Source organism: Salvelinus fontinalis, chromosome 3 (genome assembly GCF_029448725.1).
Source record: "Salvelinus fontinalis isolate EN_2023a chromosome 3, ASM2944872v1, whole genome shotgun sequence".
Classification (NCBI taxonomy): Eukaryota; Metazoa; Chordata; class Actinopteri; order Salmoniformes; family Salmonidae; genus Salvelinus; species Salvelinus fontinalis.
Window position 1 is genome coordinate 65,881,838 of NC_074667.1, and position 15,257 is coordinate 65,897,094.

General features: G+C 42.7%; 1 protein-coding gene across 1 annotated transcript in view; it reads left to right on the forward strand.

Annotated features, from left to right (window-relative positions):
• LOC129834876 (interleukin-10-like) overlaps positions 1-2,591 on the forward strand; it is a 10,276-nt gene extending 7,685 nt beyond the window's left edge. The window contains exon 5 of the mRNA XM_055900232.1: positions 2,496-2,591. Coding sequence (XP_055756207.1) covers positions 2,496-2,591 — 96 coding nt within the window. The remainder of the gene's footprint in view (positions 1-2,495) is intronic.
• The last annotated feature ends 12,666 nt before the right edge of the window (positions 2,592-15,257 follow it).

A 15,257-nucleotide genomic window follows, 5' to 3' on the forward strand; every position in this document is an offset into this window, starting at 1 on the left:
ACTGTCCAGTTATATGGTCAATCCCTGGTCCTATCACACTTAGAGTACTGTCCAGTTATATGGTCAATCCCTGGTCCTATCACACTTAGAGTACTGTCCAGTTATATGGTCAATCCCTGGTCCTATCACACTTAGAGTACTGTCCAGTTATACGGTCAATCCCTGGTCCTATCACACTTAGAGTACTGTCCAGTTATATGGTCAATCCCTGGTCCTATCACACTTAGAGAACTGTCCGGTTATATGGCTAATCTATCACACTTAGAGTACTGTCCAGTTATATGGTCAATCCCTGGTCCTATCACACTTAGAGAACTGTCCGGTTATATGGTCAGTCCCTGGTCCTATCACACTTAGAGTACTGTCCAGTTATATGGTCAATCCCTGGTCCTATCACACTTAGAGTACTGTCCAGTTATATGGTCAATCCCTGGTCCTATCACACTTAGAGTACTGTCCAGTTATATGGTCAATCCCTGGTCCTATCACACTTAGAGTACTGTCCAGTTATATGGTCAATCCCTGGTCCTATCACACTTAGAGTACTGTCCAGTTATATGGTCATGTGCAGCAAAGAAAGATATAAAAAAGCTCCAAATGGCTCTAAACAGGGTTGGTAGATTATCTCTTCATTGCTCTAAACAGGGTTGGTAGATTATCTCTTCATTGCTCTAAACAGGGTTGGTAGATTATCTCTTCATTGCTCTAAACAGGGTTGGTAGATTATCTCTTCATTGCTCTAAACAGGGTTGGTAGATTATCTCTTCATTGCTCTAAACAGGGCAGCCAGATTATCTCTTCATTGATCTAAACAGGGCAGCCAGATTATCTCTTCATTGATCTAAACAGGGCAGCCAGATTATCTCTTCATTGATCTAAACAGGGCAGCCAGATTATCTCTTCATTGATCTAAACAGGGCAGCCAGATTATCTCTTCATTGCTCTAAACAGGGCAGCCAGATTATCTCTTCATTGATCTAACCAGGGCTGCCAGATTATCTCTTCATTGATCTAACCATATGAATATTATCCAAATGCATCAGAATCTCTCATGGCTTCACGTTGAAATCAAATTACTATCCAGTCTTCTGATTTTATTTAGGAATGTTGTATACATATATATAAAATATATATAAAAACAGTATTTTTCAGGCTAGTGCATACTAGCAATAACGCATAACCACCAGACAGGCAAATTCAGGGCAGCTAAGACAACCCAAGTCAAGGACAAATCACCTTAAATACACAGTTTTATATAGAGCCATAGCTGATTGGAACTCTTTACCAACCCATATTTCTCAGGCAAAAAGTAAATCCACCTTCAAGAAAAAAATAAAAGAACATCTAATGTGATAGACCATGTGACTGGACAGGAAGTAGAAAGAACATCTAATGAGATAGACCATATGACTGGACAGGAAGTAGAAAGAACATCTAATGAGATAGACCATATGACTGGACAGGAAGTAGAAAGAACATCTAATGAGATAGACCATATGACTGGACAGGAAGTAGAAAGAACATCTAATGAGATAGACCATATGACTGGACAGGAAGTAGAAAGAACATCTAATGTGATAGACCATATGACTGGACAGGAAGTAGAAAGAACATCTAATGAGATAGACCATATGACTGGACAGGAAGTAGAAAGAACATCTAATGAGATAGACCATATGACTGGACAGGAAGTAGAAAGAACATCTAATGAGATAGACCATATGACTGGACAGGAAGTAGAAAGAACATCTAATGAGATAGACCATATGACTGGACAGGAAGTAGAAAGAACATCTAATGAGATAGACCATATGACTGGACAGGAAGTAGAAAGTATCAACTGAATGTTAAATGTGTTTCCTGTCAGGTATTTTAATTGTCTGTATTGTTGAATGTTTGTGAAGTCTTGATGTGTGGTTGTTTGTATTGTCTTGTTAATTGGTGTTGGACCCCAGGAAGATTAGCTAGCGTTACGGCGTTAGCTAATGGGGATCCTAATAATGTGTGTGTGTGTGTGTGTGTGTGTGTGTGTGTGTGTGTGTGTGTGTGTGTGTGTGTGTGTGTGTGTGTGTGTGTGTGTGTGTGTGTGTGTGTGTGTGTGTGTGTGTGTGTGTGTGTGTGTGTGTAACTATACTGAACCAGAAGTCCCCAAAAGAATAGTAAAAGAACAGAAACTTGACAAACTGGGGACATTTTGTTGGACCCCACAAGGTCAAACACTATTTCTAGGGGGTTAAGGGTTAAGATTAGAATTAGTTTCAGGGTTAGGATTAGGTTTAGGGTTGGTTAGGAGCTAGGGTTAGTTTTAGGATTAGAAAGTAGGATTAGGTTTAGTGTTAAGGTTACGTTTTTGGTTTAAATTTAGGATTAGGATTAGGGTTAGGGTAAGAGTATGGTTTAGGGTTAGGGAAAATAGTATTTTGAATGGGACTGAATTCTGTGTCCCCACAAGGTGTGGTTCCTCTAACCTGAGTGTGTCTTTCCTGTGTGTCTAGATGCAGGATAAGGGCCTGTATAAGGCAATGGGAGAGCTGGGCCTGCTCTTCAACTACATCGAGGAGTACCTGGTCTCTCAGAGACCCAAACACTGACCCCTGACCCCTAACCATTGCCTCACCCAACCAGGACACACTGACCCTGAGCATGGACCAACAAGAACGACCCAGAGTGCTGTGGGTAACCTCAAACCCACTGACCCTGAGCATGGAACAACAAGAACGACCCAGAGTGCTGTGGGTAACCTCAAACCCACTGACCCTGAGCATGGAACAACAAGAACGACCCAGAGTGCTGTGGGTAACCTCAAACCTCTAATAACCTCCAACCCCAAACCTCTAAACTCCATGTCCAGGAAGGAATCTGTGTTAGTGTCTTTGCGGAAGTGAGACTAAAGGAACCTTTTTGTCTAACATTCAATAGAAGTCCTCGCGTTAATTCTTTAATCCTACTCTTTAGTCGTTCTCGAAGAACATCTCCTTCCATCTCCTAAAGTCCTGAAGACCTTCTGAGGACCTAATAATTATAATATATACCATTTTAACAGATGATTTTATCCTAATTCGTGTTCAGTAGGTACTGCTTTTTTACATTTTAGTATGGATGGGCCCAGTGAGAAGTCAACCCGTGTTCATGACCTTATAAGCGCCATGCTCTACCAACTAAGTCACACAGGAAATTCTCACTAAAGTCCTGAACCACATTTAGCTTCAGATTCATCATCACTATCATTGTTTATTCATCAGTCATATTGACTAGAACATTCTGCTGTAAAGTATCATTTGTATTGCATCAATTTTCACGATTGCCACTTTCTGGAAGTCCTTCTTCAGATATCGAGTACGTTGAACTAAAATATAATCGCAACATGCAACAATTTTAAAGATTTTACAGAGTTACAGTTCATATCAGGAAATCAGTCATTTGAAATAAATAAATTCCTAATCTATGGGTTTCACATGACTGGGAATACAGATATGCATCTGTTGGTCACAGATACCTTAAAAAAAGGTAGGGGCGTGGATCTGAAAACCAGTCAGTATCTGGTGTGACCATCATTTGCCTCAAGCACATCTCCTTTGCATAGAGTTGATCAGGCTGTTGATTGTGGCCTGTGGAATGTTGTTCCCACTCTCTTCAATGGCTGTGCGAAGTTGCTGGGAAATTGGCGGGAACTGGAACACGCCGTCCGTACACGTAGAATCAGAGCATCCCAAAACATCCTGAGTGAGAATGCAGGCCATGGGTGAACTGGGCCGTTTCCAGGAATTGTGTACAGATCCTTGAGACATGGGGCCGTGTATTATCATGCTGAACCGTGAGGTGATGGTGGCGGATTAATAGCATGACTATGGGCGTGATGATGATGATGATCTCGTCACGGTATAAAATTGCCATTGATCAAAATGAAAAAAACTGCACATCTTAGAGTGGCCTTTTATTGTCCCCAGCACAAGGTGCACCTGTGTAATGACCATGCTGTTTAATCAGATTCTTGATGTGCCACACCTGTCAGGTGGATGGATTATCTTGGCCAAGGGGAAATGCTCACTAACAGGAACGTTAGCAACATTTGAGAGAAATAAGCTTTCTCTGCGTACGGAACATTTCTGGGATATTTTATTTCAGCTCATGAAACATGGGACCAAGACTTTACATGTTGCATTTATATTTTTGTTTTAGTATAGTTTGGATATTAGCATAATCATGATGTGGTGTTATTCTAACCACGATGTGGTAAGGAATCATTTACTGATGTGTAATAATGACCATTAACCACGATGTGGTAAGGAATCATATACTGATCTAAAATAATGACTATTACGAATGACCATGTTTACAACATATTGCGACATTTAAAAAGATATCCTATTTTTATTACCAATGTCAGTACTGATTTGAATTAAATCTGTCTTTGAAATAAAGTGGAATTTTGCACCATAATGTATTAATTGGATAATGTTGAAAGCGTCATTTGTTTTGTAAAATAATCAATGACTGTCATCTCTTCATGGTCTATGTTTTTGACTAATAATTAGCTCCCATGACAGTATACCGTAAATAGTTGAGCCTAAATGTTTGTGAGGTAGAATGTTTATTTTTTTAAACAACTTTTAAGTGTTTTAGCTGCCAATGTTTTGGTATTTATTTATGATTTTAACTGCAGTTTTAAAATAAATCTACTACTTTGAAACCATTTTTACCTCAGTGCTTTTGTTTACCTTTAAAATGTAAAGCCTTTTAAGTGGTGAGTCAGAGCCGGCTCTTCCACACGTTATTTAGAACACTGCAGCGATGGGGAATATTCAGAGGTGGACACTTTCCATGGGAATTAACGGGAATATATGGGAATTAACGGGAATATATGGGAATTAACGGGAATATATGCAAACTAATATTAATACCATTTAAATGTAGATATTTTTTGCATTGGATATATTTACCATATCATATGGAGACAGAAACATAAACCTTTTACCTTATCATAAGTAGACATAATTGCAAATGATTAAATCCTTCCAATAGAGAAAAATTATAATTTAGTTACGAATTGAACTTTAATTAAATGAGATGACTCTTCACATGGGATGATTTCACTGAACAACAAAAGAAAGGGAATATTGAATGATCCCCAATGATCCATCGCATCTCCCAAAAACAGGGGAAAGAGCCTCAGATCCACAAAGTCCCTTCCACCAGGTGGCTGATGAGATATGTTGGCACGACTGCCATATTACATCTCCATACCAAAGCCCTTGCTTGGAAGTGTACTTCGCCAGACTGCCAAGAACCTTGCCCTCATCCAGGCCAAGGTGGCGAGACACGGTAGTGATGCCACCATAGGCCTTGTTGATCTCTGTGCCAGACAGGATGCTCTTGCCAGCGTACTTGGGGTCCAACATGTACGCTGTGGTGTGTATGGGCTTCAGGCAGAAGTCTTCACGCTTTTTGATGTATTCCAGAACTGCGGTTTCCTCTGCTTGGAGCAACAGTGAAGTGGGCAGGGCAGTACGGATTTCTTCTCTTACATCTACAAGCAGAGTCTGAACATCAGACAGGATGGCATTGTCTCCCTCAATCCATGCATTGGCTACTGCTATAGGTTTCAGGAGTTTCAGGCTGCTTACCACTCTCTCCCAAAATACATCACCCAGGAGGATCCTCTTGATGGGGCTGTCCATATCGGCAGACTGTGATATGGCCATTTCTAGGAGAGACTCCGTTTCCCTCCAGGAGACTGTCAAACATGATGACAACACCACCCCAACGGGTGTTGCTGGGCAGCTTCAATGTGCTGCTCTTATTCTTCTCACTGTGCTTGGTGAGGTGGATTGCTGCTATAACTTGATGACCCTTCACATACCTAACCATTTCCTTGGCTCTCTTGTAGAGTGTATCCATTGTTTTCAATGCCATGATGTCCTTGAGGAGCAGATTCAATGCATGAGCAGCACAGCCAATGGGTGTGATGTGAGGGTAAGACTCCTCCACTTTAGACCAAGCAGCCTTCATGTTTGCAGCATTGTCTGTCACCAGTGCAAATACCTTCTGTGGTCCAAGGTCATTGATGACTGCCTTCAGCTCATCTGCAATGTAGAGACCGGTGTGTCTGTTGTCCCTTGTGTCTGTGCTCTTGTAGAATACTGGTTGAGGGGTGGAGATGATGTAGTTAATTATTCCTAGCCCATCAGTTCGACCACCCATCAGAGATGATTGCAATACAGTCTGCTTTCTCTATGATTTGCTTGACCTTCACTTGAACTCTGTTGAACTCTGCATCCAGCAAATGAGTAGATAAAGCATGTCTGGTTGGAGTGGTGCATGCTGGGAGAAGAACATTCAGAAATCTCTTCCAATACACATTGCCTGTGAGCATCAGAGGTGAACCAGTTGCATACACAGCTCGAGCAAGACATTCATCAGCATTTCTCTGACTACATTCCTCCATTGAGTCAAAAAAAAACTTCTGATTCCAGGAGGACCGTGAGCTGTTGCCATCGATAAGGTGTCTGATTCATAATTTTCACCTCGAATAGAAGTAGAGGGACTTTTCTCAGAGGTTGCTTGTTGTGCGAGCTGAGGGAACTTTATGCACATGGCCATCTTTGTTGCATTCTTCACATATGATTTGGCACAGTATTTGCAAATGTACACAGCTTTTCCATCTACATTAGCAGCAGTGAAATGTCTCCACTCATCAGTTAGTGCCCGTGGCATTTTCCTGTAAATATTAGAAGAAAAAAAATGTAAAAAAACAACCAATACAATTCCATGTACAGATAAATAGTTTATCAGTTAGATTAAACAACTCCTTTGTACGATAAATGTTTTAAAATGAAACATGTAAAAAAACTGGTGACTTAACACTCCTCAGTTAGCAGATTCAAGCAAGCTAAAACCCACATGACACCATGTGTTAACCCTATCAGACGGAGGGAGGGTTGGCACCATGTTCTAACCCTATCAGACGGAGGGAGGGTTGGCACCATGTTCTAACCCTATCAGACGGAGGGAGGGTTGACACAATGTGCTAACCCTATCAGACGGAGGGAGGGTTGACACAATGTGCTAACCCTATCAGACGGAGGGAGGGTTGACACCATGTTCTAACCCTATCAGACGGAGGGAGGGATGGCACCATGTGCTAACCCTATCAGACGGAGGGAGGGATGACACCATGTTCTAACCCTATCAGACGGAGGGAGGGTTGACACAATGTGCTAACCCTATCAGACGGAGGGAGGGTTGGCACCATGTTCTAACCCTATCAGACGGAGGGAGGGTTGACACAATGTGTTAACCCTATCAGACGGAGGGAGGGATGACACCATGTTCTAACCCTATCAGACGGAGGGAAGGTTGACACAATGTGTTAACCCTATCAGACGGAGGGAGGGATGACACCATGTTCTAACCCTATCAGACGGAGGGAAGGTTGACACCATGTTCTAACCCTATCAGACGGAGGGAGGGTTGACACAATGTGTTAACCCTATCAGACGGAGGGAGGGATGACACCATGTTCTAACCCTATCAGACGGAGGGAGGGTTGACACAATGTGTTAACCCTATCAGACGGAGGGAGGGATGACACCATGTTCTAACCCTATCAGACGGAGGGAAGGTTGACACAATGTGTTAACCCTATCAGACGGAGGGAGGGATGACACCATGTTCTAACCCTATCAGACGGAGGGAGGGTTGACACAATGTGCTAACCCTATCAGACGGAGGGAGGGTTGGCACCATGTTCTAACCCTATCAGACGGAGGGAGGGTTGACACAATGTGTTAACCCTATCAGACGGAGGGAGGGATGACACCATGTTCTAACCCTATCAGACGGAGGGAAGGTTGACACCATGTTCTAACCCTATCAGACGGAGGGAAGGTTGACACAATGTGTTAACCCTATCAGACGGAGGGAGGGATGACACCATGTTCTAACCCTATCAGACGGAGGGAGGGTCTAATTCTAATCCTAACAATAACAGCAGAACCGAAGCTACTCGTTTCTATGCTCTAACTCAGGGGTGAGTCCTCTGGGGCCTGATTGATGACACACTTTCTCTCTATCCGAGCAAACACAGCTGACTCATCAAATGGCATTCTAACCTGAAGATCATGATTAGGTGATTATTGGAGTCAGGTGTGTTAGCTGGGTCTGGGGAAAAACTATGACACCAATCAGGCCCCCAAGGAATGGAATTGCCTTCCCCTGTTCTACCCTCAAACGTAACCCACATAGAGGACTTACCAGCAGCAGAAAACCTGCCCCAGAGCACTTACCAGCAGGCAGAGGACCTTTACTGTAATAACAACCATACTGGTCTCACCTTTAACGCTCACGGCAAAAAAATCGGGAACAAACCACTAAAAACATGCAAAGTTCAGTTTTGTTTTTTAAAATATACACTCTTAGAAAACCGGGTTCCAAAAAGGTTATTTGGCTCTCCTATGGGGACAGCTGAAGAACCCTTTTAGGTTCTAGATAGGAAATGAGAAAACGAAACCTGGTCCACATATTCTTTCTGACAAATGCGTTTCTATCTGTGGTTTCCATCTGAGGCCGATGCATTTCTGCAGAGAGACACTTGTGTGTGTGTGTGTATATGTGTGTATATACGGGTGTGTGTGTGTGTGTGTGTGTATATACGTGTGTGTGTGTGTGTGTATATTCTTGTACTGCACCAACAGGAGTCAGAGATATTGTGAGGAAATAGCTACATCGGTGTGAAGAAAATCTCTGAACGTGCATCGGTGAAACAGTCATAACATACCTTTCACCCTAACCACCAGGCAATTCAAACTGACGCTGCTAAATTAACTACCAGGCAATTCAAACTGATGCTGCTTAATTAACTACCAGGCAATTCACACTGACGCTGCTAAATTAACTACCAGGCAATTCAAACTGATGCTGCTTAATTAACTACCAGGCAATTCACACTGATGCTGCTTAATTAACTACCAGGCAATTCACACTGACGCTGCTAAATTAACTACCAGGCAATTCAAACTGATGCTGCTTAACCACCAGGCAATTCAAACTGACGCTGCTAAATTAACTACCAGGCAATTCAAACTGATGCTGCTTAATTAACTACCAGGCAATTCACACTGACGCTGCTTAATTAACTACCAGGCAATTCACACTGACGCTGCTAAATTAACTACCAGGCAATTCAAACTGATGCTGCTTAATTAACTACCAGGCAATTCAAACTGACGCTGCTAAATTAACTACCAGGCAATTCAAACTGACGCTGCTTAACCACCAGGCAATTCAAACTGACGCTGCTAAATTAACTACCAGGCAATTCAAACTGACGCTGCTTAACCACCAGGCAATTCAAACTGACGCTGCTAAATTAACTACCAGGCAATTCAAACTGATGCTGCTTAACCACCAGGCAATTCAAACTGACGCTGCTTAATTAACTACCAGGCAATTCAAACTGACGCTGCTAAATTAACTACCAGGCAATTCAAACTGATGCTGCTAAATTAACCACCAGGCAATTCAAACTGACGCTGCTTAATTAACCACCAGGCAATTCAAACTGACGCTGCTTAATTAACTACCAGGCAATTCAAACTGACGCTGCTAAATTAACTACCAGGCAATTCAAACTGATGCTGCTAAATTAACTACCAGGCAATTCAAACTGATGCTGCTTAATTAACTACCAGGCAATTCAAACTGATGCTGCTAAATTAACCACCAGGCAATTCAAACTGATGCTGCTTAACCACCAGGCAATTCAAACTGACGCTGCTTAATTAACTACCAGGCAATTCAAACTGATGCTGCTTAATTAACTACCAGGCAATTCAAACTGATGCTGCTTAATTAACTACCAGGCAATTCAAACTGATGCTGCTAAATTAACTACCAGGCAATTCAAACTGATGCTGCTTAATTAACTACCAGGCAATTCAAACTGACGCTGCTAAATTAACTACCAGGCAATTCAAACTGATGCTGCTTAATTAACTACCAGGCAATTCAAACTGACGCTGCTTAATTAACTACCAGGCAATTCAAACTGACGCTGCTAAATTAACTACCAGGCAATTCAAACTGACGCTGCTAAATTAACTACCAGGCAATTCAAACTGACGCTGCTAAATTAACTACCAGGCAATTCAAACTGACGCTGCTTAATTAACTACCAGGCAATTCAAACTGACGCTGCTAAATTAACTACCAGGCAATTCAAACTGATGCTGCTTAATTAACTACCAGGCAATTCAAACTGATGCTGCTTAATTAACTACCAGGCAATTCAAACTGATGCTGCTAAATTAACCACCAGGCAATTCAAACTGATGCTGCTTAACCACCAGGCAATTCAAACTGACGCTGCTTAATTAACTACCAGGCAATTCAAACTGATGCTGCTTAATTAACTACCAGGCAATTCAAACTGATGCTGCTTAATTAACTACCAGGCAATTCAAACTGATGCTGCTTAACCACCAGGCAATTCAAACTGACGCTGCTTAATTAACTACCAGGCAATTCAAACTGACGCTGCTTAATTAACTACCAGGCAATTCAAACTGACGCTGCTTAATTAACTACCAGGCAATTCAAACTGATGCTGCTTAACCACCAGGCAATTCAAACTGACGCTGCTTAATTAACTACCAGGCAATTCACACTGACGCTGCTAAATTAACTACCAGGCAATTCAAACTGACGCTGCTTAATTAACTACCAGGCAATTCTCACTGACGCTGCTAAATTAACTACCAGGCAATTCACACTGACGCTGCTTAATTAACTACCAGGCAATTCACACTGACGCTGCTTAATTAACTACCAGGCAATTCACACTGACGCTGCTTAATTAACTACCAGGCAATTCACACTGACGCTGCTTAATTAACTACCAGGCAATTCACACTGACGCTGCTTAATTAACTACCAGGCAATTCACACTGACGCTGCTAAATTAACTACCAGGCAATTCACACTGACGCTGCTTAATTAACTACCAGGCATTCACACTGACGCTGCTTAATTAACTACCAGGCAATTCACACTGACGCTGCTTAATTAACTACCAGGCAATTCACACTGACGCTGCTTAATTAACTACCAGGCAATTCACACTGACGCTGCTTAATTAACTACCAGTCAATTCACACTGACGCTGCTTAATTAACTACCAGGCAATTCACACTGACGCTGCTTAATTAACTACCAGGCAATTCACACTGACACTGCTTAACTACCAGGCAATTCACACTGACGCTGCTTAATTAACTACCAGGCAATTCACACTGACGCTGCTTAATTAACTACCAGGCAATTTACACTGACACTGCTTAACTACCAGGCAATTCACACTGACGCTGCTTAACCACCAGGCAATTCACACTGACGCTGCTTAACCACCAGACATTCACACTGACGCTGCTTAACCACCAGGCAATTCACACTGATGCTGCTTAACCACCAGGCATTCACACTGACGCTGCTTAACCACCAGACATTCACACTGACGCTGCTTAACTACCAGGCAATTCACACTGACGCTGCTTAACTACCAGGCATTCACACTGACGCTGCTTAACCACCAGGCAATTCACACTGATGCTGCTTAATTAACTACCAGGCAATTCACACTGACGCTGCTTAACTAACTACCAGGCAATTCACACTGACGCTGCTTAACCACCAGGCAATTCACACTGATGCTGCTTAACTAACTACCAGGCAATTCACACTGACGCTGCTTAACCACCAGGCAATTCATCAAGGCTTTCTAGTTGAGAGCATCAGCTGAAGATGAGAAGCCTCTGACTCATCCAGAGTACAGGGTAAAGGTTAGCGTCAGCGTACGGAGGCCTGTTGTCACAGGAGAATGTAGTCTGCATCCCAAATGACAACTCATTCCCTATTTAGTGCACTACTTTTGAACAGAGTCGTTTGGGGCCTGGTAAAAAGTAGTGCACTAAATTCGGGAATAGGGTGCCATTTGAAGAGAGGCACGCATCTGGAGAGTCTACACCAAGACACCAAACCATAGTACTACTGTAGCTACATCTGGAGAGTCTACACCAAGACACCAAACCATACTACTACTGTAGCTACATCTGGAGAGTCTACACCAAGACACCAAACCATACTACTACTGTAGCTACATCTGGAGAGTCTACACCAAGACACCAAACCATACTACTACTATAGCTACATCTGGAGAGTCTACACCAAGACACCAAACCATACTACTACTGTAGCTACATCTGGAGAGTCCACATGAACACACCAAACCATACTACTACTGTACAGTAGCTACATCTGGAGAGTCTACACCAAGACACCAAACCATACTACTACTGTAGCTACATCTGGAGAGTCTACACCAAGACACCAAACCATACTACTACTGTACTGTAGCTACATCTGTAGAGTCTACACCAAGACACCAAACCATAGTACTACTGTAGCTACATCTGGAGAGTCTACACCAAGACACCAAACCATAGTACTACTGTAGCTACATCTGGAGAGTCTACACCAAGACACCAAACCATACTACTACTGTAGCTACATCTGGAGAGTCTACACCAAGACACCAAACCATAGTACTACTGTAGCTACATCTGGAGAGTCTACACCAAGACACCAAACCATACTACTACTGTAGCTACATCTGGAGAGTCTACACCAAGACACCAAACCATAGTACTACTGTAGCTACATCTGGAGAGTCTACACCAAGACACCAAACCATACTACTACTATAGCTACATCTGGAGAGTCTACACCAAGACACCAAACCATACTACTACTGTAGCTACATCTGGAGAGTCTACACCAAGACACCAAACCATACTACTACTGTAGCTCCATCTGGAGAGTCTACACCAAGACACCAAACCATACTACTACTGTAGCTACATCTGGAGAGTCTACACCAAGACACCAAACCATACTACTACTGTAGCTACATCTGGAGAGTCTACACCAAGACACCAAACCATACTACTACTGTAGCTCCATCTGGAGAGTCTACACCAAGACACCAAACCATACTACTACTGTAGCTACATCTGGAGAGTCTACACTAAGACACCAAACCATACTACTACTGTAGCTACATCTGGAGAGTCCATATGAATACACCAAACCATACTACTACTGTAGCTACATCTGGAGAGTCTACACTAAGACACCAAACCATACTACTACTGTAGCTACATCTGGAGAGTCTACACTAAGACACCAAACCATAGTACTACTGTAGCTACATCTGGAGAGTCCACATGAACACACCAAACCATACTACTACTGTACAGTAGCTACATCTGGAGAGTCTACACCAAGACACCAAACCATAGTACTACTGTAGCTACATCTGGAGAGTCTACACCAAGACACCAAACCATACTACTACTGTAGCTACATCTGGAGAGTCTACACCAAGACACCAAACCATAGTACTACTGTAGCTACATCTGGAGAGTCTACACCAAAACACCAAACCGTAGTACTAGTGTAGCTACATCTGGAGAGTCTACACCAAGACACCAAACCATACTACTACTGTAGCTACATCTGGAGAGTCCATATGAATACACCAAACCATACTACTACTACTGTACTGTAGCTACGTCTGTAGAGTCCACATTAACACACCAAACCATACTACTACTACTGTACTGTAGCTACGTCTGTAGAGTCCACATTAACACACCAAACCATACTACTACTACTGTACTGTAGCTACGTCTGTAGAGTCCACATTAACACACCAAACCATACTACTACTACTGTACTGTAGCTACGTCTGTAGAGTCCACATTAACACATTAAACCATACTACTACTGTAGCTACATCTATAGAGTCCACATTAACACATTAAACCATACTACTACTACTGTACTGTAGCTACATCTGTAGAGTCCACATTAACACATTAAACCATACTACTACTGTAATATAATATAATAATAAAAATAATATAATATGTAATATGTAATATATTTACAGGACATGGTAATATATTTACAGTAGACAGTAATATACTTACAGGAGATGGTAATTTATTTACAGGACATGGTAATATATTTACAGGACATGGTAATATATTTACAGGAGACAGTAATATATTTACAGGAGATGGAAATATTGTAGCGGGGTGCGTAATTGGCGGCAGAGAAGTCAGGCGCAGGAGAGCAGAGCTGGGTGATAACCGGAGATTGGTGAGAGTAGGTAGCAACACATCTGCCATGCTGATCCTCAGGGGTGTGTGCTCAGTCCTCTCCTGTACTCCCTGTTCACTCATGACTGCATGGCCAGGAGGGAGGAGGTCAGAGACCTGGCTGTGTGGTGCCAGAACAACAACCTTTCCCTCAACGTAACCAAGACTAAGGAAATGATTGTGGACTACAGGAAAAGGAGGACCGAGCACGCCCCCATTCTCATCGACGGGGCTGTAGTGGAGCAGGTTGAGAGCTTCAAGTTCCTTGGTGTCCACATCACCAACAAACTAACATGGTCCAAGCACACCAAGACAGTCGTGAAGAGGGCACGACTAAACCTATAACCCATCAGAAAACTAAAAAGATTTGGTATGGGTATTCAGATCCTCAAAAGGTTCTATAGCTGCACCATTGAGAGCATTCTGACTGGTTGCATCACCGCCTGATATGGCAACTGCTCAGCCTCCGAACGCAAGGCACTACAGAGGGTAGTGCGTACGGCCCAGTACATCACTGGGGCCAAGCTTCCAGCCATCCTGGACCTATATACTAGGTGGTGTTAGAAGAAGGCCCTAAAAATTGTCAAAAACTCCAGCCACCCTAGTCATAAACTGTTCTCTCTGCTACCGCACAGCAAGCGGTACCAGAGCGCCAAGTCTAGGTCCAAGAGGCTTCTAAACAGCTTCTACCCCCAAGCCATGAAACTCCTGAACAACTAATCAAATGGCTACCCAGACTATTTGCATTCCCCCCTTTTATGCCGCTGCTACTCTGTTATTATCTATGCATTGTCACTTTAATAACTCTACCTACGTCAATTGTCTCGACTACCCGGTACCCCCTGTATATAGTCTCCACATTGACTCTGTACCGGTACCCCCTGTATATAGCCTCCACATTGACTCTGTACCGGTACCCCCTGTATATAGCCTCCACATTGACTCTGTACCGGTACCCCCTGTATATAGCCTCCACATTGACTCTGTACCGGTACCCCCTGTATATATGTAACGTCCTGACCATAGTTCTTGTGTGTTCTG